The following is a 25,995-nucleotide window of genomic DNA, read 5'->3' on the forward strand; positions in this document are numbered from 1 at the left end:
TTACCCAAGCTCTCAGAAAGCCCATTCTTGAGACACGACCTCGAGCCCGGGACTTTTTGAACCTGGCACAAAACCCCTGAGACGGAGATTACAAAATTAAAATATCTGAAAACAGTAACAATCCAGCATGTATTAAAAGAAAAAAGAAAAGAATGTCTCTATTTCCTACGAATAAAGTTGGGAGACAGATTGTGCAGCTTGGCTGGAGCGGAACTGAGCGTTTATTTAAGAGCTCCTTAACGTCGAAAGTGAAGCTAAATTTGACGGGAAGCGTTTCCCCGCTAAGTGTATAGCACTAGCAGGAATACTGAATTGGTGTAAAATTATACACCAATCAAATTTCGTAGGTTCACTAAATATAGCGCTTTATATTTTCGCATTACACGCTTTTGGGACAGCCTTTTCTTTTCCGAAACACATAGAAGGAAATCATGGTTCAAACGTACCGACAGTTGAAATAACAGCTGTTAGACGCCCTTCTGGAGAAAATTCGAGAGACCGCCGATTTCGAAATTCTTTGCCTATGAATTGCATTTTATCATTGCGTCTGCACGAGACTTACAGGACACCATAGCATTTTAAGCAATTTTTGCAGTATAATCTACTTAAGAAGCTTAAGAAACTTCAGCATTCTTTGGAAGCTAAGCAGCTTAAAGGGCAACTCCTGCCCAAATTGTCGAATTGGGTATTACGACTGTTTTCAGCCCCTGCAGTCTCCCTGATTAAGAAAGTATATTTTTTTCTCGGTATTTTGTTTAGTTTCCTAAATATCGCGGCTCGAAGTTTTGTTTCGGACGTCTACGGCAAAACCGAAACTATACATCTGCTAGAGAGATGGCAACCCTGATCATCAGCCGTACGGCCGCTTCGTGACGTCACCGCGGTGCTGTGGTACGCTGTACAACGTGCGGAATCAACCGCAGCTTCACAGCGACGTGACGTCACCTGGATGCGCCACCCAGTGTTCCTTGACGAAAAGCTAACCCGCCTGCCATTCACTAAAGAGCAGCTCGGTGCATCTCTAAAAGTGATTTTAGGGGAATACGCGGCTTCACTTTTACGTAATATTTCGGCTGTGATCATATTTCGTGCAAATAAACAGATACGAGTAATTTATTTTGTTTTTTGATTCCGACCAGAGCTTCCCCTTTAAGTAACGTAAACAGCCTATGCTACCCAAGCTTCTTATGCGTCCTAACCACATTATGCAACCTAAGCAACATAAACGGCTCTAGTCACTCAAATTAAAGGAGCACTAAAGTGTTTTTGAGATCGTCTATTTATAGCGCAACCCCAATCAAGTCACCCTAAGCACCCTAGAAAATCCAACATTACAATCGTGCGCTATACTTTAGCCTAATCAAATGCGATGAAGCATTGCGACGCGCCCCTTTTTCTGAGATATCTAGAAAAAAGGGTGTGTCATGAATTTCTGGTCGTATTTCTAATTGCATAAAATGTGATGCGTGATCACAATTATAATTTCAGAGACGCAGGGCGCGCGTCGATTGAATTATTGCCATAAAAACAAGATCTCAAAGTTTACTTTAGTGTCGCTTTAATTAAGCAACTTAACCTTTCAAACCGAAATCTCGTGGAATGGTTCCTTCGATGATTTCGTTCAGGTAAGCGTTGACTTCCCCGAACGTTTCATGCAAAAGCTTGCCGGCCAAAAGTGGCAGGGGGCGCTTTGTAGCGAACTCCATCTCTTGACAGATGGTGGAAGCCCTCAGGGTACTTCCTCCGTTCTGAAGAAAGTTTTCCTGTGGATCAATGATGTCCGTTGTCCTGGTGGTGAATTTCTGCACAGTAATATTGCGAGGGTTACAAAATAGGATTTTATGTTTTCGTATAAATCCGAAACACTCCGAAAAACACCCACCGGTCAAATTTTCGTTAATCCCGATTTATCGGATAAACACCGAGTTTAGAGATCATGATGTCAAAAAGAAAAAAAAAAAAGTAAGAAACGTAGCAGCACGGATTTAGGCCAAGCATTGGCCAATGTCTTGCGATGGTCTTTTGGCCAATGCCCATAGAGTGCCCATGCATCAGCCAATGCTTGGCCGATGGGTGATGGCCAGTGACCAGTGGCCAATGGCCAGGGAGAGGCCAGTCATCGGCCAATGGCTGGCCACTGTCTGGCCGCTGGCCAAAGAACCATTGCCAGTGATTGGCCAATGATTGTCCAAATCTTTGGTTCTTGAGTCTACAAATTGTTTCGGTACAGGGTCTGGAAGTATGAGCTCCTATATTCTATTGGAGATGGTGGGAGGGCAGTTGGTGAGTTTGAATCACTAAAGCATTTTACCCGATGCAGCAGGCAGAATAGGTGAATGGGATGGAAAGGAAACGAGTTTCCCAGCTTCTAGGGCCAAGAGGTTTCTGATTTTAAGGTATGGACGTCTAGTTAAGGAGCACTTTTCTGGAAGTTTTATAATTAGGGATATCAACGGCGAGGGCGCCAACGCCTAATTCATATATCACTCGATAGTTTCATTAAAATAAATTCGCCTTCATGACGGGACATTATATTTAATAAATTCCGAAAAACTTTGCATATAGGACGAAAAAGAAACTCCGAAAAGCATCTCTCGAATTTCACAATAAATAAGTTCCGAAATCAAGAAACTCTAGTTATAATTTATAAAGTACCTGAATGTACCGGCTTCGATTGCGAACACGGAACCCAAGTTTTTGCTCCGCATACAAAAACTCCTCATTGCAGAAAGCTGAACCTTTATCGAAATAAGACGCTAGCGTTGAGACAGAACGTCAGAGTTTGAGAACATGACGTTACCTGGATCAAATATTATCACAAATGACAGACGATGAGGCAGAAGAAAATGGAATGAACTAAAGATTTAATGGGGCGAACTTGTGGCAGAAACGAAAAAGAGAAGTACACACGTCGAGAGAGCAGCAGCGAGCCTGGACGACGGAAGCAGCAAGCGTCGGTACGTCGGCGTAACAGCTGGATATCGCTAGAGATAACCTGTGAATGAATCGGCAATACAGCGATCGGCTCCTTACCTACTATGCTTGTCTGTCATCTCGAATAGTCGACCTCGAATGTTCCGGGAAGAGCTCCCAGGAATTGAACCCTGGGCCCCCGCGCGAATGTCAAGCGCGGTAACCACTCGTCCACCCATGTGCTCGCTCGCCGAGGAGCGTGGCACTACTCCCCGTTTAAAGAGAGTATCGTGTCAATGCCACGTGAAAGAAAGAAAAAAATCAGAGCATGGCAAACAAAATAATAGGAAAATGCGGAGGCTGGCAATACACAGTTTTATCAAACGTTGCAACGTTGCACAGGATCATAGTTCACAGCCTTATTGTGCGTAGTACGTCTTGAGGCGCACGACGTGAGCGACTTCAGGTCGTGGTGGGCGGCTTGATGATTTTCTTGTTCTGTCGGGCATCACCTCGCTGTTCAGCTCCCCGAGGCGACCAAGTACCTTGTGGGGTCCAAAGTACCGTTTCAGTATTTTCTCTGAGGCCGCGTCGACGGATGGGTGTCCACACTCACACCCTTCCTCCGGGCTGGAAGTGGACGTTCCTGCGACGAATGTTGTAGCCGCCCGCGTCGACGCATTGCTGGTTTTGAATCAGGTGTCGGGCGAGCTGGCTGACTTCTTCGGCCCGTTGAGCAACCACCTGGACGTCGTCACTCTCATTGTCATTTGGCTCATGGGGCAGCATAGCGTCGGGAGTGGTCGTTACCTTCCGACCATGTACCAGCTCGAAAGGTGTAAATACAGTGGTCTCTAGAACCGCCGTGTTGAAGGCGAACTTGACGTAGGGTAACACCTCGTCCCACGTCTTGTGCTTTACGTCGACGTTCATAGAGCCATCAGCCCGTTGGTCTGCGGATGATACACAGTGGTCCGACGTTGGCTGATGTGACTGAGCCGAAATATATCTTGGGTCTGCTGTGCCATGAACGATGATGCGCGTTCTGTAATCAGAACCTCGGGAGCGCCATGCGGTAGGACGATGGACTCGATGAAAAACTTGGCGACTTCAACAGCACTCTCTGAAGGAAAGACTTTCATTTCTGCGTACCGCTTGAGATAATTTGTGGCAACGATTATCCAACGGTTTCCCAGGGTCGACAGTGGAAAAGGACCAAGTTGATCCATTCCGATCTGCTTGAACGGTGCAGTTGGCGGAGGAATTGACTGCAGGAGAGCTGCCGGCTTCGTTGGCGGTTTTTTGCGTTGCTCACACTGGTGGCATGATCGGGTGTAGAGATGGACGGTTTTGGGGAGCTTGATCCAGTAAAAAGTTCCACTAATACGGGCCAGTGTCCGGCTGTAACCAAGGCATCCAGACGTGAGGTCGTCGTGACATGCTTGAAAGATCTCCTCTCTAATGTTGGTCGGAATTACCAGCAGCCATGGGAGTTGTTGTCCCCGAATTGCTTTTTGTAGAGTACACCTTGTCGAATGGCAAAGGTCGGCAGGGCTCGTAAGAAAATATGCGGTACAGTACTCCCACGCCCTTTCAGGTGCTCGATTCATGCGCGCAGCTCCGGATCGTCTCGTTGACGTTGTTCCATGTCATCGGTGTTCACTGCTCCTACGAATCACTCGTCATCGTCATCGCTGCTGCCGGAAGGTCTTTCAACAGGGGCCCTGGACAGGCAGTCGGCGTCGCTGTGCTTGCGGCCTGACTTGTAGACTACGGTCAGGGTGAAGTCTTGTAGTCGGAGACTCCATGGAGCGAGGCGCCCTAAAGGGTCTTTGAGGTTCGCAAGCCAGCAGAGCGAGTGATGGTCTGTGACTACGCGGAACGGGCTCCGTACAAGTACGGCCGGAACTTCGTGATTGCCCAGACGACTGCAAAACATTATTTTTCAAACGTAGAGTAATTTCTGACCGACGTGGACAGTGTCCGAATTGCGTAGGCGATGACTCGCTCGGTGCTTTTTCGCACTTGAACCAGTACCGCTCCAAGTCCTGCATTACTAGCGTCCGTGTGAATCTCGGTTTCCGCATCCTTATCAAAGTGTCGAGGAACAGGAGGAGTCTGGAGTCTTCGCTTCAGATCGTCGAATGCCTGCTGCTGCTCCTCGGCCCATCCGAACTTCTCGGCGTCATTCGTGAGGTTTCTGAGCAGTTCGGAAATCCTTGCAAAATCCCGAACCAAGCTCGATAGTAGGCGCAAAATTGAAGGTATGTTCGCACGACTTTCTTGTCTGTCGGCTCTGAAAATCCCGCGACGACGCTTGTTGTCGCTAGAGTGGGGGCAATCCGACATTCTTGGAGGATGTTTCTGACGGTTGTCTTTGGAAAATCCACCTCCAGGGGTTGCCGAACTTGGTTTTCCAACGAGGTAGGGCAGAAGAGCTGTCTCGGTGGGAAGTACGAAATGGCGAAAGGGACGTCATGCTGTCGGCGAAAGGGATCTCCGGAGGAAGCGGGTGCTGGTGGCGGCGGGCGATGCAGGTACTCCTTGATGTCCCGCGCTCATTCCCCGCTCCTCGGTTGGTGTACGTGTGTGTGTATGTGTGTGTGTGTGTGTGGGGGGGGGGGGGGGGGGGCGTTCATTGCGAACCCACGAACCTCAAGCTGCCGGTAGGGGTATCGCCGGTACACGAGGTCGACTTCGCCGCAGTGCTTGCACAGCGGGCATCAATCAGCCGTGCGCCACACGTCCGACTTCCTTGGTGCCGGAGGTTCGGCTCGGACGTACGGAGCTTGTTCCCCAGTGCACCGAGCGTAATGCGGCGTAGGGGCTTTCCGCCGAGGGGGCACCGGGTGTTGGTACTGGCGGGTTGCTGTCGGCGATCGTCGGGCTATGGTGGCGTAGCTCAGGGTCGGTTGCTGGAGCGGCGCAGGGTTGACAGGAGCCGGTGGTTCGACGGCTCTCTGAAACTCTTCTCGCACGACTTTGTCGATGGACAGCGATCCTCGGCAGAAGGCACCAGATTTTTTAGTTCTTCGCGAACAACGTCGCGGATGATCTCGCGAAGCTCGTCGGCGCTGTCTGATCTCGGAGCGGACCGATGCCAAAGTTGAGACGTCGTTGAGCCGATGCTAGTGGCGATGTTTGTTGCTTCGGCAACAAACCCGTCAACTATCTTTGGAGGGTTGCGGACGAGGTTGCCGAAGATGTCGCTCTTCACGAATCTCCGTGAGAAAGCTCCACGTTTTCTCGTCGGTGGCATGCGGGTCGGCACGTGCACTTAGGCATACATCATACGCGAAGTTGGTTGCGCTTTCGTTGGGTGCCTGAATCCGCGTTTGAAGCAGATCCTCCGCCCGCTGTCATCGGGTGTTGGGTTGTAAAGGTCCACTTTTAACTCGGCCACGCAGATATCCCACGACGTGAGCGAAGCCTCGTGGTTCTTGAACCAGTTCCTCGTAGTAGCTTCCAGCGAAAAGTAGAGGTTCTGCATGTACTCCTAGGCAGTCCATCCATTGTGGCGTGCAACGCGCTCGTGGTGTTAGATCCAGTCCTCGACGTCCTCGTGGATTTCGCCTTCGAAAGGCGTCGGTGTGCAGGGGTGACAGGGAAGTAAACGACGGGGGAGTAAGCGGGTAGGAGTCTCAGTTTGCCGGTCCCGGGAGCTCATATTTGCTTTGATCTTCCACTTAAGGTCCGGTAGATTTTTTGGGGTGGCGGCTTTTCTGCTCTCGCTTGTCTCAACGGACGGTCTTCTTGAGCCGGGGGCTGGGCTTGCGGTGCGAGGCCTTGGAGGATTACGCTTTGTAGGCCGCGGTACCCCGCACCTCCACCAGAAATGTCACGAAAGAGAGAATGAGTCGGAAGAAAACAAATTGAACTAAATATTTAATGGAGACGAACTTATGCCAGAAACGGAAGAGAGCAGGACACACGTCGAGAGACCAGCAGCTAGCGTGGACGAAGGAAGGAGCAAGCGACGGTACGTCGGTGTAAAAGCTGGCTATCGCTGGATATGAATCGGCAATGCAGCGATCGGCTGCTTATCTCCTATGCTCGTCATCTCGAATATAATCTTCGAGAAAGAGCTAGGGCGAGGCTGACTGACCAGGTCATTCTGGCCTCCTTACGCACGGCGTAAGAGTGTACGCGAATCTTCTAGATGAACGAAGACGCGTATCTCCTCGATCATGCACGCGGCAATATAAAAAAAAAGAAACGGTTTTTTAGTACCAATGTCTACCTAAGCTTAATTTTGTCAAAACAAGACATTGTGGCAGACTTGTGCCTGTTTGAAATACTATAGTCAAGATTCTGTATTCGAAGAACTTTTGGTAGTATTTTGGCGTCTTTCAAATACATTTCCTCTAAGGTATTTTTTACTCTATCTAAGTGCATTTCTCACTATCTTGTACTCAGCATCTCAAACACATTTTTCAACCCTTGGAAAAAAATATGTCCGGAACAATATACGGAACTAGAGATCGTTAATCTCGAGGAAAAACCTGAACCGATTGCATACTTGGAGCCAAGATACCGAATAAAATAACTGGAGATAAAGCACGAGCAAAACGCAACCTCCAAATGCAAACAAAAGTCCAAATGGACAGCCCCAAGTATGGCCGCCTCTATGCGCCTTATTGTCCGTTTTTTTTTTTTTTTTTCTCTTTCGTGTTCCTGAATGGCATATAACGCTTAGAGCTTGCAAAGTTCTGGTGACGTCCTCCGAATTTTACAGACTGACCCCACCTTTGTCTGAAGATAGAGTTGTTTCTTGAGTAAAGGATTGTGACGCCAACGCTCGGAACGTTCTAATGGAACATCTTCCGTAATCGCCAATTCAGGAGGTTTTGACATGCAAATGTATCAGCAAGTTTTCAAGCAAGCGCAGACACTCCCTTGGCCAAAGAAGCTAGATACTGCTGGTTTTATTGAGAAGCATTGACCTACGTTGGGCTTTACTAAAGTCACTTTTCTGCCTACTGTGGCTTAACGTTTGCTCCAGAGCTCGTTCAAAACTTAAAAAATTAGGAACAGCGCGCAAGAGGACGAGGAAAACGAAAGTAGAGCACAGGACGAGCGCTCCTCCCGTGTTCTACTCTCGTTGTCTTTGTCCTTTTGCGCGCTGTTCCTAATTTCTTAGGTCATGAACCAACTTGCTTTTCTTTTATAATAATAATAATAATAATAATAATAATAATAATAATAATAATCTTTATTTGCTCAGGAGAGCCGCGGCACCGCAGAAAGGCAACAGCCCGTACCAAGGAGGCCCGTGGTGCCGCGTCTAGTGAAGAGGATTATGTGATGATGTAATATACAAGATGAGAGTGCTTATGATTAGGATATGTGCGTTAGGCCTAATTGCATTCTTCGCGGTTGTGGTCTTCGCGGTGCTGTCATTGGCTCCTTACTTCTAGCAGGCCGGTCTCAAACACCTGGAGTGGGCTCCTCGCGTGTCCGACTTGCATAGTAGCCGGCCGAATTACGGGCGACGCAGGGAATCCATCACCCCCGCGGGCGGGCTCCAGGGGTTGGCGCCGGTGTTGGCCGAGCGCCGGTCTTTACGAAAGCGGGCCTTGGAGCCTTTCAGCCTGCGGTCCAGCTTGTAACTGAGCAGCCTGAGCACCATGTCGATCGAAGACATGGTCTGTGCCACTGGTCCGGCTGGCTTTCGGACGATCGAAAAGACACGTCTTACGCCCAGTTGGCTTCTTCTTCCTTCTTCCGAATGCGCGCATTGTTCCATCCTCAGAATCCTCAAACGCAACTTTCGCGTCTGCTGGGGCCAATTATTTTTAAACTGATAGATTCTGATCCTGTGATCTTGACCTCAATGCGCCAATAATGGTTTGAGCTCATTAGGAAAAGGTGCGAGGTAAAGGGTAAGTGACTTCATGGATAGTCTCTTGTGTTACCTGTGTTACCCTCTGGACCTTCATGCTTTCTTTACAGTTTGAAGGTACAGGCGCTCCTCCTTGCCTCTGACCAGGGGAACTCACTCTTCGAGGTTGATCATCAACAGAGGTTGCTGTCCTGGAGCCGACGCTTCTCCTGAGTTCACTCGCGTACTCAACAAATCTGGCTGCCTGATTGCTGGTGCGAGAACGTACCTGTGCGGCTTTTCTGTGCCTGCTGCACGAGTGCTATCTTTAACGCACTACCGCGCCTCCCACAGACTCACGATCATTTACGATTCAGCGGTTTTTATGATGTTAGAGCAAGAACATATTGCCGCGCGCGCAGCTGGCCATGTAGGCAGCGCGCGCGTGGCCTAACGGTAATCGCGCTTGCCTTACGCGCAGAAGGCCAGGGTTTGATTCCTGGCCGCGGCTACGCATTTTTGTTGACACTGTAATGTGATGTTCTGGTGAATTCGAGAACCGTCTTGCGATTCGAGGTTAGAATGTTCTACGCGCGGAACCTTCTACGCCGAACGATCCAGAAACCCACGAGGGTACATAAGGGATTCCGCAAGGCGAGCGGAGTCGGTTTTCGCACCAGCGTTCGACTCTGCTGCCACGCCGACTTCGACGCCCGCGACGCTCTGTTATTATCTTTTGTACCCGTTTATTTTTGGCACAAGTTCGCCATATTAAACGTTTATTTCTTTCTGTGTGTTTATTGTTCTTTTGGTCACCACCCGTGACAATATACCTGGCAGAATATTTTTTTTTATTTTCTCTGAATAAAACATTAATAAACGAAGTTAATTTGCCGACTTATCATGACAGTTATTCCCCTATTCTATGTGCCACTGGCCGCATAACTGTACTGCAGAAACATCAGTAGTCTAGGTGTCACGGTTTTTTAAACAAATATCTATTTATTTATTTATTTATTTATATGGACGTATTTCTTACCTTCCACAAGGTGGACAGAAGCCGATTGTATGCAGCAGCATGATTCATCTTCTTTGAAGTTGTTTTAAGCAGCGCTTTAAGGTCGAGTTTCCCTGTGGACAAACGAACAAGAAGCGGTTTCAATGCCACAACACGTTATCCCTTAAAAATGTCGCCCGAGTTCATATCTCGGCTTTATAAAGCGACCAGGACTATAGTTAAGACACTGCTCGCACCAGGAAGGTAAACACCAAACACCCATTGGAAGGGGTACGAATGCTCTCAGGCTAGGTGGCGCGAGCTACCGCCCTATAAGAAGGGTATGGCAACAGCCATCGTTTCGTTTAACCCTGTCAAACAGACCTTATCAGCAAACCTATAGTAAGCGCGATAAGCGTAATACATGGGCTTGACAAAATATTATGATCTAGATTTGCATCACTACTGCATGATACACGTTAAAGACGAGCAGTCGTACTGCCGTGGCTATATTTCCTATCAACAGCGTAAACCAGTGTCGCCATACCTCAAAGGTAGACCGGCCTTACAGTGTCTGAGGCCAACGTCGAATTTGTTTGTTCTTAAAAAAAATGGCCGAATTCGACCAGGCGCCGGATACACATAACGTTACTCAAGGCCTGACGTTGAGAGGCAGCACGTAGTGCCAAGCGCGACTTTTACTTAAAAAAAGAAAGTATTGGTTTAGTGCAAATTACAGAAAATTACAGTGATAAAGTTTCAGGCATGTGGGTTGGAATTACTGCAGACATGCAAACTATTTCATATTTTAAGAGTTCTAAACTTCTCATATATTTGTGTGATAATTTTGTATTTCAATTCACGAATAATATGAATATTAGAGTGTCTACGTATTCAAGCAAGTGTATCTGAATGCTGTCAACGCATAACACAAGAACAAGATAGGGCATTCAAATGAGATTCGAAATACCAGAGGACGCAGTGGTCGTTGCTATACAAGAAGAACCGGAATTTATTCTTTGTACTTGTAGCTTTTACCATTCCTATTTTACCCAAAACCATCTTTGCTTAAACTCGTGTTTTTTTTTGTTTTGTTATTGTTGAGATTCTGATTTCACCTTTGTACTACTACGTCTTCTGTTTGAATATGTTTGCTTAGTCCAGTACACAGAATAGTAGTCTCCTTGAGTTGTTGACGCGCGTCTTCTGATGTGTTTACCGCGTCCAAAAAAGGTGGTCCCTCGATTTCCGCTTTATGACGTCATGGAAGTGCATGTTGTCGAGGGCCGCGATCCTGGCGGCGTCCGAACAGCGTTGGTGGATGCGAGAGACGCCTGCTTCGCTGCAAGTCGCCCTCCAGCCTCACAGACCACGGAAGCTTCGTCAGACAGAAGTCAAGTCGCCGCGACGACAGTGAAGCTCGCGTTCGCTCCTTTTTTTCGCTAGCATTTTTAAAACCAACCGCCAGGATCGCGACATCTGACAGCACGACAGGCCGGCTTCCGTGACGTCATTTGTTGCGTCTGAGGGACCACTTTCAAACCGATGGGCGGGAGGTATAAGACGCTAAACACATCGGTCCAAGGCGCGTTCCAGGTACCGTAGACAAGACATCCGTCCAAACTGTGTAAAAAACACGGTTTTCGCTGATGACTGAATTGATCGGAACTTGTTTGCTTCATACATTATGCTTCCAACAAGAAAGATTTTTTTACACCCCATCTTGACGGAACCTTCATGCGACGAAGGCCGCTCACAGTATCTGCAGACTGTCTTTTGTATGGTGTAGTGGCAGTGCCAAAAGCCGCTAGAAAGTTCGAAGAAACAAAGTAGAAACTTTCCATGGGCCACGGACGGAGGGCTCCTTTTTGCGGTACTGCGGACATCCCAAAAAGCTCACCGTGTGTGTTCATCGGCGACGAGTTCAACGGGAGGATTTCGAACGGGCAGAGGCACTCCGTCTCGATGCTTTTGGTCAGGGAGGGCAGGGCGTCTTCGGCAAGGCAGCCGGGCGACAGCTTGACGAAGATGTACAGCATCTTTTCTTCCTTCGAGAAGTGGGTCCGACAGCTTTCGACGGAAGGCGAGCGGAGCAGGATGGCTGTCGCGGGACCACCGCGCACCTTCCGGCCATTGTACTGGAAGCTCGAGTCGTTCCTATTTAGGAACGTCAAGACGTTCCCGCATTTTTTCACTCGATCGCCAGAGTCTCGAAAGAGTACCGGGTCGACGTCTCGCCACGTCTCGTTGCCCACGAGACACCGGCGGTTGGTTCCACCTGAAATATCGAGTCCACAATAACTGAACGAACTGATCTTTTAGATAGATGACTGGATGAATGCACCCCTTGAATCGGGCGGTGACTTGCGCCACCAAGCCAAATAGTATTTTCTAGCTCCAGATTAAATGATGTCTAAGTGAGTTTAATCATTTTTAACCGTTATCCGCCCCTTAATTTCAGTCACCATTCCTCTCAATTTATTAGGTAAACTGCTTTACTTATTGAAAACGTTTTGATTCACGGTTTTTTAGTTTCCTGAGGTAGTCAGGCTCCTCACGAATGGTCAGCGCCGTCTACCGGCAAATTAGAAAGCGTGATTGGTGGCCTTCTAAAAACCTATAACGAGACGTTTGTTTAAATGAAGACTTGGGAAAGTTGCTGAAATATTATCGACAGCAATAGACAGCAGCTCTGTTGTCTGGTATTTTTATGCTGTTGCAGCCCGTAATAGCTATTACGTCTGTACCACTGTTTCAAAAGAAGACGGAACATATTTGCGGCGTGTTGCAGTTGAAACACTTGGGTGCCCTCGGCTCCATGCTGTTATTGACTGCTGATACCGTCCCATAACCGCCATTCACAATGGCGGACAACGCGTTTTACACTACCACGCACGCGCATAAACGCCCGCAAAAAAAGAAAAAGAAGAAAAGAACAGTACGCATGGTCATAGATAACCCTGGGAAAGGCTCATTGACCTACCTCGTGCGAAGCTTAGAGTAACCTGCGGGAAGACTGGAACCGATGTTTTGCTAAGAACATTTAGGAGCCGAGTATCTCAGAGAAACATCTGTCGGCAGTATTATCCAAGAGGTTCCTTTAATCGTCGTAGTACAAACTTGGACCGCCTTTTGTGCTTTGTTTGAACTATCTCCAGTGAGGGGATCAAGTTGAATACGATAAATAATATCTATAAGTAAGCGAACGTACAATCGCTGGAATAATTTTCGGAGGAATTTATTGCCGAACGCAGTTAACAGTAAATGGGCCTAAAGTTATATCAATGCTCAACTTCATTGTTTGAAAAACAAGACGTTGTAAACCAAACGTAATACAGTCATGCCACTTTAATATGGACCACGTAAATATCGTACTCCGTTACTACAATGATTTCGTGGACGAGCTGGGAAAATATTATTTTTATTTCTCCTTATGATGAATGACTCATACTATGAACGATATTTGATGGGAAACCTGCACTAGCTTCGAGTTTTTTTTCTGAATGTAAAGAATTCAAGCTGAGTTCTTCACCTGGCAAAGTTAAAAAATAGTTCATTGAACCCATTGTTTTTGTTCTTTCGTGCTTTTTTGCTCTTTGAACTTTAACAAGTCCCTACATTCTTAATGGCAGCGAACGGCATGACGATGCAAGTATTGTAAAACAAATTGCGGCATATATATAGATCGTAATATAGCAGAAGAATAAGCTCAAAGACGCCACGTCCTTTCACTGAAAAATGAGCCTATACTCGGAGACAACGTTTCTTGACGTTCCCAAGGTGAGGACTGGCGCTCACAGCTTCAATCAGCGCTCAAAAGGGAAGAGGGCACGCGTGCTCCTAGCTTTGACTGCACTGCCAAGATAAGTTGCCCCCGAACATAGTTATGGATGTTGACTGTACTTACTCTTAAAAAAAGGAAAGCGGTTCCGAGCGTCTGGGAACCATATTTTAACTTGTACGATGGTACAACACTTACCGATGAAAAGCGTGCCTTCCCCTTCTTCAATGACTTCCCCTGAATCGTTCCGCACTTCGAGTAAGGTTCCATCTAACGGATCGCCGAGGGGGACAGCGCTGTGAATAGAGCGAACACCCTCTCAATCAGTAGGCCTCTTGCACTCGGACAGTGGGCGCGAGCGCATCTAAAAGACGTGACCATGTAATCTTGGCTTCGACGTCTGCAAGGCGCATATATTATGGTGGCGCTGTAGCGTCCGATTATGCACGAGCCATGTTCGGATACAAGAGTCTGTCAGCGCTTGTTTATGAGCGTAAAAAGAAATGAAAATAAAATAAACAAAATGCGGCCTAATGTTCTATCGAAACGCTGAGCAGGGCACTTTGTAGACTCTAACCAATATCTTCAATGTGCCCGACGTTTCGGAGCCGGCTCGGCTCCTTGATCACGGGTGACTGTGTGTCGGCACAAAGGTAGCAATCTGTCGTTGTTTTCTTCTTCTCTCTCTCGTAGCATTGTTTTCTTCTTCTGTTTTTGTGTGTGGTACATCTTAGCCCGTGGATATAGCTGCTTTGCAGTGTTCCGGTGGATTGGTTCAGATTGTGGTTAGTACATTTGTATGTGCCAAGTATCTAATAAGAGACGCTTTCTCCAGTTTCTTTCTCTATCGAGGATGGAACTGCTGTCAAACCCGATGACATGGCCGGTTTTCTGAGCTTTTCCAAAGAACTTTCCCGAACGTCTGCGCAGACATAAGTATGACGTAAAGAAGAAAGACATCCAAGGCAACGCGCTGGCGGAACATGCTCAGAAGACCGGCTACGTCATCGGCTTTGACAGCAGTTCCATCCTCGATAGAGAAGGAAACTGGAGAAAGCGTCTCTTGTTAGAATCTTGACACATACAATGTACTAACCACAATCCGAACCGATCCAACGGAACGCTGCCAAGCAGCTATATCTAGGGGCTAAAATGCGCTACTGACAGAAACAGAAGAAGAAAACAATGCTAAGAGAGAGAAGAAGAAAACAACAACGACAGATTGCTACCTTTGGGCCGACACACAGCCACCCGTGATCAAGGAACCGAGCCGGCTTCGAAACGTCGTGTACATTAAAAATATTGGTTAGAGTCTACAAAGTACCCTGTCTTATTACTTACCTAGCCAGGCGGAGTTCAGTCGAAATGTTTACTTTTAAACGCTAAGCATGTATTCCTTTTATCTGCCATGTTCATGCTTTTCTTTAATGGCGCCTTTCCGCAACGCGAGGGAGCGTATGAACGCGCAATCTGCTCCTCGGTTGCGTCTTGTCCTCACTTCGTCCTTGTCTTTGCTGCGCACGCACAAATCTTATACGAAGCGACCTAAAAATATTCAATTTTGCTCGCAAGGGGCGCTGCTGAAAGCGTGAGAGCTACAAGTTGTCGAGAAGCTGAGGAAGAGGAGAATTGGGGCGCGCGCAAGGACGCCGGAACGTCCAACTCTGATTCGAACAATTAGCGGGGAGACCTAAAGCCTTTCGAGGAGTCGAGCTGACCACTCCTTATCCAGTGCACTCGGCATCTCGAAATTTTGACCTGGAATGTTGGCGACAGGCTTGTGTTGTGTATGCATAAAGCCATGTAACAGGTTCCCATTCTCACCACCAGGGTGCGCTGGCCTTTGCCCGGTAAAATGTGTCTTCGCCATATTAAATTTGTTCTTTGTGTGCTGTTCCTCTGAATGGGAGCTTCTGTTCCTTGGCGCTTCGGCGCGTCACAACAATGGCGACGAGGATGGGATGGAAGATCGAACGAACCGAGTAACAACGTGGCAAACAGCACAATGCCGAAGTTCACGGAGTTCAAGCCGGAGGAGGACGACGTCGACGAGTATCTCGAACGCTTCGAGATTTTCCTTCGAGTGAACGCTGTCAAGACGGAAGACAAGGCCGTGACGCTGCTGAACTACATCGGGAAAGCGTCGTACCAGGTTCTGAAAACCTTGCTCGTCCCAGAATCGCCGGTATCGAAATCGTACGATGTACTTTCCGAGGTGCTGAAACGCCACTACGCGCCCGAGTGCTTAGTGATTGCAGAGCGCACGAAGTTCCATTGGAGAAATCAAGAGGTCGGCGAGAGCCTAGCGGACTTCTCCTTGGCTATCAAGAAGCTCGCCCAGACATGCGCGTTCAAGGACTACCTCGACCAGGCTCTTCGGGACCGGCTCGTTGCGGGGTGTCACGACCCTGAGGTACAGCGGACACTCATCCAGCTCGACGACGATTACTTCGACGAAGTTCTGAAGGTGGGCCTGGCCACAGAACTTTCTCTGCGCAAAACGGACGAGATACGACAGCCCGGCGTTCCGGACTCGATGGACGTGCACCGCGTTCAAGGTGATGGTGAAGGACACTCCCGGTGTCCACCTTCCGCCACTGCATCGCCACAGGTCCAGTATCAGCGTACGGTAGGCCCTTGTTTTAGATGCGCTAGTACCGTGCATGCTTCCGAGAAGTGTCCGTTTTTGAAAGTAAAGTGTTTAAAATGCGGGAAGCAGGGGCACACTAATGCGGTGTGTAGGGCCAAGCCTAAGCCTACTTCGAACACTAAGCGCGGACCTTGGAGCGTAACCTGTATGCGGAACAATGACGCGTCTGCGGCATTCCAGAAGGTATTGGAAATGGAAGGAAAACCGGTGACGATAGAAATCGACACTGGTTCAGCAGTTACTTTGATGCCAGAAAGAATGTATGTGAATTTGTTTTCTCACGTGCCCCTTGAGGCGAGTGACATCCGTCTCCGGACGTACACCGGGGCTCTAGTGCCAATTAAGGGTGTAGCTAGCGTTAATGTAAAAAAAACGGGGAGCTACCAAGCGAAAAGTTACCTTTGATTGTGGTAAAATCCGCGAATGCCCAGCTGCCAGCTCTTCTAGGCAGAGACTGGATCGAGCAGTTAGAAATTAACTGGTCGGGCGTGGGTCGTATCGAGAACGAGACGATGACAGACTCACTGAAAAGGTCGTTTCCTAGCGTCTTTGAAGGTCCAGTGGGGCCAATAAAGGGTTTTCAGGCAAGGATTGTACTGAAAGAAAACTCTCAACCTGTGTTTTGTAAACACAGAGTGGCGCCATACGCATTCAGAGAGCAAGTAGAGAGTGAGCTTGAGAAAATGGTGGCGCTGGGCATTCTGAGGCCTGTAGAAAGTAGTGAATGGGCAACACCCCTTGTCGTGGTTCCCAAGCCAAGGGGTAAAGTTCGCATCTGTGGTGACTAAAGTGTGTCCGTAAACCCATAGGCGACGGTGGATCACTACCCATTACCGAGGGTAGATGAGGTGTTTAACAACTTTCGGGGGTGTGGCATCTTTGCTATTTTGGACCTAAAGACTGCATACTTGCAGTTAGCCCTTGACGAAGCGTCGCGGAAACTGCTCACAGTGACCACTCACCTAGGATTGTTTGAGTTCTTACGTATGCCTCACGGAGTCTCGATTGCACCTGCAATTTTCCAGAGTGTAATGGATAAGATTTTGTTAGGCCTAACCAAGGTAGCATGCTATCTTGATGATGTACTTGTGGGTGGCGTAGACCAAAATGACTGCAACCAGAGAGTCTTGGAAGTGTTGAAACGTTTTCAGGAACATGGACTTTGTGTGAATCAGGACAAGTGTCAATTTTCTGTACGCGAAGTGCGTTACTGGGGATACTTGTTGAGTGACCAGGGTTTGAAGCCATGCCCTGAGAAGGTAGAGGCTATCAAAAAGGCACCCGCACCGAGTAACGTGACGGAGGTTAAGGCATTTGTGGGGCAGCTAGCTTTTTATGCTCGTTTCCTCCCAGACTTAGCTGCCAAACTGGGACCTTTGTATGAATTCTTAAAGAAAGAAAAGAAGTAGCATTGGTCGGAAGAATGCCGACAGGCTGTAGACAGAAGCAAAGATCAATTGTGCAGTGTAGACTAGGGTCGTAGAGGACAACCGCACCCCCGACAGTCGAGAAACTTATGGCTGTCTTCGCACAGTTTGGACTACCCGAAGAAGTGGTGACTGATGGAGGCCCCCAGTTTCGAAGTGTACAACTTTTAGCCTGTACAACTGTACAGGCTAAAAAGTGGTTTTTAAGCCGTTCCTCACGGTTTACCACCGGCTCCGAAGCAGCGCAGCCGGTGCAAGGCCGCCACAAGACTTTAAATACCGGCTTTGTTTAACCGCTCATTCCCACTGGAAGCGGATCCGCGTTCGCAAAGCGGTTGCGGACGCGGTTGTATAAAGATACAGTACAATTGCACGCGCACTTGATGTAATCGAGTGCGCGAAACATTGTGCTGGATCTTTATACAACCGCTTTCGCAACCGCTTCGCGAACGCGGATCTGCTTGCAGTGTGAATGAGCGGTTAGGCGGTCGGAGTTAAACGCAACTGTGTGACTTGGCCTTAACATGCAACCGTGCCTCTGCTTCTGCACCACCACATGTACACACTTTTGCGTAACATAACATTAAAATGGACGAATGGTGGCTACTAGTTAAGCATTGCAGTAAACCCAATGCGGCATTTAATATGATGAAGAGTTTATTTCTATTGCCAGATGCGTAGTGCAAAATCTGCTAAATTGACAAAGCTCTCGTCAACTTTCAAAAAATAATATAATGTAATAGTGCTACCGCCTAACACTTCACAATATTATTGCCGTTGGTGATCTATGTCGGTATCCTTCAAAAGTTTCCTGGATTACTCCTGGTGAAACAAATTTTTACTGTTTCTAATATCTAAGAGAAATAAACCCTCACTTCTTCGTTAATTTTTTCGACTTTCAAAATGTTCGGAAATTTTGCATCCCGAATTGTACGTCACGTACGAGACCGCCCTATATAAACCTGCTGAAGCGCTGCTGAGGAATTGATCAGGAAAAAAGTGCTTACATACCCATCTGTTCCGAAATCAATTTTTTGGCAGGTGGCAAAACACGACACCTCGGTGATGCCGTACACGTTGAAGAACTCCGTCGCATTTCCATTGCTCTTCCAGCGCTTGAGCACGCTAACTGGAGGACACTCTTCGCCTATCAGAACAAGGATTCGAAGGCTCGTGTCCTGGGACAGCAGGGATTTCTTCACGATGTCGGCTCCGATGGTGAAGAAGAAGCTAGGAGTTGCCTACGCGGAAATGACCAGTTTAATAAAGCTTTAGATGTATAAACCGGAAGCTCTTAAGCAGGGCCTGGCAAAAGTGCTCCAAAAATGTATGCCGGAACAGAAAATACTGAAATACGTGTATTTTAAGGCCCAATATAAAAATACTGAGGTAGATTTTTTTACGCAACAAGATATGCATGAGATGTTTTTTTAAAAAAGTGTGCAAAAAGTATCCCGGAATACAGATACAGATACATACTGAATATTTTTTCCCCTTAATTACGCCATGCTGCGCGTATGAATATAATGACGAAGTGCATTTCAAACAACCTCATTTGTATAGCAAGTATGAAATATTAGCGAAATTGGAGCATTCGAATCGTCAAGCGATACAAATGTTTGTTTGATCAGAAAACGAATTTGCTAACTTTGAAAGTGAACTGCTTACACTTCAGCATCAGTAGCATAATTCAAAGGGCCTATCACCACGGCACCGACGATTTCGTCGCAATACCAGACTAGCGAGAAGAAAAAAAAAAAGCCTCTCTACCGGTGCCGAAATGTATAAATACCACCTTGATGGAAGGGAAATTCTGGAGCATTGAGGCACCATTTGTGGTGTTCGACAACGAAGCGAAAAACTTCCGCCCTCACATTTTTGTGTTCTGATTTTCCTGAAAAGACAAAGAATCAGTTTCTCCGGAGTCGTAGAAGACGTAGACGTGGTCTGCCCGAAATGAGCCCTGCTTTGCCTCCTTTCTTATTTGGAACATAACTTAAAGGCCGACGACCAGACTCGAGATTCTGCAAGGCAGAAGACCCTCCTCTCCACGCCTTCGGGCGAGGGAAGCGAAGGATGGAAAGAAGGGACCAAGAGGGGCGGGCGTGGGTGGAAAGGGTAGGAGGGAGAGGAGGAAGCGGGCGAAAAGTGGAAAGCGCGAACTGGTCGTCGGTCATTAACCGGTAACTTTGAAATGCTAGGGTGCGTCGTAAACTTTGGTTTAAAGTTTTTCCGAGTAACCCTGGAAAAGGGGAGGGGTGAGGGCGAGAAAAAGATATTGAACAAGAAAGCGGGCCCACGGAATCTACAGGAAACGAGAGACCTGGGAGAAACGACTGAGCCAACTGATCTTTCTTCGAACGACTTTTATTTCAAGTTTGTTGATTCCTTTGTGCATTGTGCAAGGCAATCTTTCCCCCCCTTCCCCGACACAAAGACACACGTTTAAATGATGTTATATGGCGGTTTCAAATGAAAAATTTTGAAATTTTAGAACCCTTTGCACCAGTAAATGTTTGACAAGAATGCATCGAAATAATTAAGCGTGACTAAGTATCGCGAGAAAATGCATGCCTCGTAAAAGTACTTCACCGTTGAGATACAAATACATTTCTCAAATGTTTCTCGATGCAGAGATGCAGATACTCAAAAATATCTGCGAGATGCTATTGCGATACATTTGAATCGCGATACTGTTCTGCTTTCAAGTTTGGGGAGTACCTCTGGTGAGCAAAATAGAAAAGTGAGTTTGGTCGCGTTTCGGCTGCGCGTAGTTACGCTTTGCCACGTTGCTCGCGTACGCTAAACCGGCAGGATTTTATTGATCATATTGGTGGACAGAAATATGTCAACGAGAAAGAAAGCTAGAAGAAAAACATTCTTATTGCTTAAATAAGACTAAAAGAAAAAAGCTGCATGTTTTATAATTTTCAGATTTTTGCTTCTTTTAGGCGCTCTATACCACGCTGATGCTGGCAAACTGACCGGGACTTGCGCATAACCGAACGCTGCCTTGCTGCTTTATGCTGGATTCAAGCATTACATCTATGGTGCCTCGAAGGCATCCCACACTGGTGTGGTCATCCAACACTAGCCAGAAGACAAGGCTGGGACTTCCCTTCTAAACGCCATCAGTGGTGGATACAAGCATCGCCGCGTAGAGTAGGTAACAACTCAATAACGGAGTGAAAAATGCTCCTTAATGGAAATGCCAATCTTCCGCGAGGAAAGCAATGTCAATCGCGTCTAAGCGTGTCCGTGACGTCATGATTTTGCGAACCAATCCCGTTTTCGTGATCCCGTTTTCGTGATCCGAAATTTTTTCAACAACTACAAGGAATTCAATATTAACGTTGCAGTAGCATTGTACACTGCACCTTTTGATTTAGAGATAACGGCTTTTGTTTTACTTTAATTTTTTTTTATAAATTGGAAACTTTTCACAAACTAAGCTTCTCTAAGCTGATTTTTGCATCGGAAACCAACCTATCAATATTGTTCCCTAGAAACAGATATACTAGTATCGTCGGCATAAATGACAAATCGGGTATTACTTGCAATGGCGACTATATCTTTTAGAAACAAATTAAAAAGCTGTCGTCCGAAAACAGCACCTTAAGGTACCCCTTTCGCACTAGTTTCAGTAATGAAAGAAAACCCATTTATTTCAACTGTTTGCTGCTTATACAGTATTGAAATATTGCAAAAGAATGCCCTCGAATTCCATAAAAAGTAAGTTTTTATTGTTAAATTTTATAATTCAGCCGGCCAAAGGCTGTCGAGAAATCAATACAATTCCGCAACATTACACTTTTATTTGCAATATTGCTTTGGAGTATTTATTTTTGCTGTAGAGAAGCCAGTTCTGTGGAGCGACCTTTTCGAAAGCCATATTGAAAATCAGCAAGTATCGCATTTTTTCACAATAAATGTTAAGTCTTCCATGTAGAGTCTTCTCGAAGCCTTCAAAAAAAAAAAACGGGCAAGATTGAAAATTGTTTTGTAAATGCACATAATATTTCTATTTCCGGACTTATATAAAACAGATACCTTCGCAATCTTCATACCCCTAAGAAAAACACCAGTCCAGAGCGACAAATTAAAAATATGCGTGAGACAGGGCGTAATAATGTCAATCACGTTTTTTACCAGCTGCACCTGTATTCCACAAATTGATACATTTACTTTTCTTAAGGTTTAAATACGCCCAAAGTACTTCATTCTTATCGGTATAAAATAACAACTAATTTTCTGCGATGCTTTGAGTTAAACACAAGCCACCACTTGCTAATTGAACGGGAGAAAATAGATCCGTAAAATAGTCACGGAATGTATTTCCTAAATTTACCCCGTCAACGTATTTCCTTCAATTACAAGTTCTTTGATAAAGTTTTCTTGACCGTTTTGCTCTAAAATAATATTAATGACTTTCCAGATAACGTCACTTCTATTTTCGTTCACATCGCAGCGGCGATATTTCAGAGGACATTCGTGGACAACTCCCTTCGTGCGACGTGTGCGGCCGGTCCTTGTTTCTGATACCAGCGCAAACTAATGCAGTCCCCGTTCTGGTCCAAGAGTTCCCCGGCCAAGATGTGTGTAGTTCTAAAAATCTCCGCATCCTGCACGTCGCCTCGCAAAAGGACAGAGCACCAAACCTCTCTTCAAGGAGCAAACCTTCTAAAGCACATCTTTCAGGAACGAACATCTACCGGTGTTAATTGCAGGACACTTTTGTTAAATTTTGCAGCACCAAAACATAATGTGACAATATAATGCTTAACGTACATGCCAGTCTAAATAAGAACTATATTTTGCTTGTTGGCGACCCAGTTAACGTAACGCATTTTCTTGTTAGTAAATCTTTCTTTTAAATTTTCAAGCTGTCGCTAAAAAAGTAAATGACGATGAACACGGATATATTAAGACTAACCATTTTGATCAATGTGCAATACGAGTATCGTTTTTGCGACATTTTTCTTCTCAGCTAGTACAAGTTAAGAACGCTTGTCTCGTGTTTCGTTGTGCCTGTCCTTTGTTTTTGCGGAGACTATGGATTGAATACGTACAGATGAGTAGCAGATTACTGCTGCGAACATCTAAGCAGCAATCATCAGAAAAGGCATATTTACCTGCAGGAAGCTAACTTTGTGGGCCGTCACAAGCTTAACAATCTCTGAAGGTCTCTCCCCGATAACATCGGACGGGAGGAGTAGGGTCGCTCCCGATGTCAACGCCAAGAACATTTGTATCACAATGGGATCGAAGGTCAGAGGACACGGCCCACAAATGACGTCCTCCGGCGTGATGTTGAAAATCTCCCTGCAGAAACAATATTTTGTTTTTAAAGTGGAAACATGAAAGACCGTGATGAAAAAGTGCGTAAAACCGTCGGTCATAACAACATGTTCTTTAGACATGTTTGGAGCGCACATGTTTTAAACATGCCCGAGTCCTGTGCGCAGATACTAATTCTAAAATCGTGTTTTTTAGCGAACACTGCGTTTTTTATGATGTGTTAGCTATGTTACTGTGTTTTAACAGAGCTGAGTAGACGTCTTCAGAACGGTGAGAATTCGAGCCACCAAGTTTGGCTTAATATTTTTTTCCACCCCTTAAAACCGGATACCAATTGACGTCATGGTCGAGTTAAGAAATGCATAAACGTAATCTCGAAGGTTTTATTTACCGCATACAAGGGAGTTTTCATTAGCATAATTTCGAAACAAGTTTGGTGGGAAACGCATTTTCCGTTATAAACAGACAGCGGTCTGAATGCAAGATGTCTTATCGATCTCACTTTTAGAATAAGTCACCTTCAATCGAGCTTGTTCAAACGTATTAGCACCGACTGGATATAAATTATTAAAAGGGAGGTTACACACAAATTCAGGCGTTTTGTGATTAGCTAGAATTTACGAACGAAGCGATATTTTTCTCTTTTTTTTTTACTTGCTTTAACGAGAAATCAAAAGCCATATTTCCGTTTGTGTATATTTTCAAAACATATTTGGAACCATCATAAATAATAGGCTTGAAGGCTTTTTTTATTAAGAACAATATCATAATCTTAGGCGACGATGAATTTCAAAGACATCGGTCTACAGAGCAAGCTCTTGGCATCTAAAATAAAAAAAATTATTTTAAGAAAAATAAATTTTACACTGTGGGAATCTTTCTTGACCTAAGGAAGGCTTTTTATACAGTGCAGCACGAAATATTATTGCGGAAGCTTGAGAAATATGACATTTGTGGTGCAGCGCTAACACTAATAAAGAGTTATTTGCCTGATCGTTATCAATTTGTCACCGTCAATAAAAGACCCTCCTCCAAGAGAGAAAATACAGCACGGTGTTCCCCATGAATCCACCCTACGCCCCTTATTATTTCTGATATACATGAATGATTTAACAATGATACCCGGTCCGCAGGAAGTAATCATGTAAGCTAATGAGTCAAGCATATATTTTAGTGGCTTAACTAAACAAAAAGTTGAAAGCACAACAAACTTTTATCTATTAAAGCTCTTACAATATGGCTACAAATAATTGAACTTCAATTGGACACAAACATAACTAAATACATAATGTTTAAACAAGACTTAATCCAAAAACTTAAAATTTAAACTCGATATTGGAACAACTGAGTGAGCGAAAATTTCCTGGTGTTTGATTTACGGAAGATCATTCCTGAAATAGCCATACTGCCGAGCTAAATGCCGATTTCTGTAAAACTATTGGCATTCTGTTAAAATACAAAAAATAACTGTTCCGCTCTGGCTACACACGAATATATATTTTACTTTATTTTACTCCAAATTAAGTTAAGCAGTTTTAATATTGGGTACGACAACCACTTTAGATTATATGAAATTATTAACTGTACAAAAAGTTTTAAGAATGAACAGAAACTACATCTGAGAATATAGAAACTTGCGCATTGATCCACTTTTTCTTAAACATAATATTCTGAAGGTCAATCAGATATATTATTTCCAACTGCTGCAAATAATCCATATGAATCAATCCTACCTGACACCCTATGATCAACAATCAGCAGTGTATAACAGTGTCCGAAACGCAAATTACCTTGTATAAGAAGAAACTATGGGTGACAAAGTTTCACTTTTCAAATTGCAACCTTCCGAAGTCGCGAGGAGTTTGAAATTAGTTATTGAGTGTCTATACCGCAGTTTAAACGAAATATTATAGAGTATCTTGCTACCAGTGATTTTGTTTCCTGTGAATGTTGTTTTGGGGTTTTACTCTACTGGAAATGATTATTGCATCGAGTGCCGTATACCATGTGAATTTATAAACAGCTAAAAGTTTCTGAGTTTTTGTTGTGCCTCTCAGATTATATCGTAAACTTGCCCATATTTTTATGTGTTCTTCTCACTTATGCGTAGAGATATTTTTCTTGATTGTGTAGATGTTATTTTCTTCGGTATTTCTCTGTTTTCTAATTTCAATTCGATATTCTGTTGAACATTTACGTATATTTTTTGCACTTTAATTTTTATTTTATTCCAGAACAATATTGTGGAAAAAGCTATTGTACGCTGGTATGACTCGTACACTGGTATGACATTTTTTTTTGTGCTTATTTGTGCTTTCTGTATAGACTTTTATAACTCATATTGAAAGTGTTTGTCTTGTGAGCACTTTGTTCTTATGTCACGTGTTGTAGGCCAAGAGGGAGCTAAGACCTTGTCAGATTCACTATTTTTGCCTTAAGCCCCCCCCCCCCCCCCCCCCCCCGGTCTGCGGACCAAATCCGCAGGAAGAAATAAAGAACGAATGAATGAATGAATGTATGAATGAATGAACAAAACGCACCAAATACTGCTTTTGTTAGGCAGCCTGCTGGATTTGCAAGTTATGCATTGCGTGGCGTGGCTCCGATAGAGAGCCTGGGAAGATTTCAATCTTAGTTTTTTCATAACCTTCATTTGCCTTTTTTCTCTTTAGGTACTTTGAATTTAGAGATAATGCACAGCATGTCGGGAAGATCAAAGCCTGAGTATTTCGACACTCTATAAAAAGTATTGAGATGGGAGAGTACTATTACCTAAAGTGAAGCACGTTAGGTACGATGCAACAGTGGGGCACCTGCACCGTCTTTGGTTCTCCAGTTGATCCCGAAGTCCACATTGTGTAAGCCATCTCCGGATCCGCCGACCTTTCTGAAGCCTTAGTGTCAGTCACGGTGCCGAGACACTTTGCGAGAACATGGGTCTGGTTCAGCACCTTTCCTAGGACTTTCCATGAGCCGCTCTTTGACAAGGGGCTCTGAAAGTTGGAAACTGTGAGTTATTATCTCTCAACTAGGGATGCTGCGAATTTTGGTTAAACCCGAGGTTCTAACCCGAGGTTCGACGATATACCTCAAGGTTCGACTGATTCG

General features: G+C 45.5%; 1 protein-coding gene across 1 annotated transcript; it reads right to left on the minus strand.

Annotated features, from left to right (window-relative positions):
* Positions 1-588: 588 nt before the first annotated feature.
* On the minus strand, positions 589-25,754 carry LOC115311868 (beta-alanine-activating enzyme-like). The gene is made up of 7 exons (XM_029970732.4): positions 25,660-25,754; positions 22,722-22,911; positions 18,601-18,830; positions 13,711-13,808; positions 11,632-12,009; positions 9,774-9,865; positions 589-1,802 (listed from the first exon to the last, which is right to left on the minus strand). The coding sequence occupies exons 1-7, from the start codon at positions 25,752-25,754 to the stop codon at positions 1,572-1,574; spliced, it is 1,314 nt and encodes a 437-aa protein (XP_029826592.4). The 3' UTR covers positions 589-1,571.
* Between the last annotated feature and the right edge of the window lie 241 nt (positions 25,755-25,995).

This window comes from Ixodes scapularis, unplaced genomic scaffold, assembly GCF_016920785.2.
Source record: "Ixodes scapularis isolate PalLabHiFi unplaced genomic scaffold, ASM1692078v2 PGA_scaffold13__105_contigs__length_92229423, whole genome shotgun sequence".
Lineage (NCBI taxonomy): Eukaryota > Metazoa > Arthropoda > Arachnida > Ixodida > Ixodidae > Ixodes > Ixodes scapularis.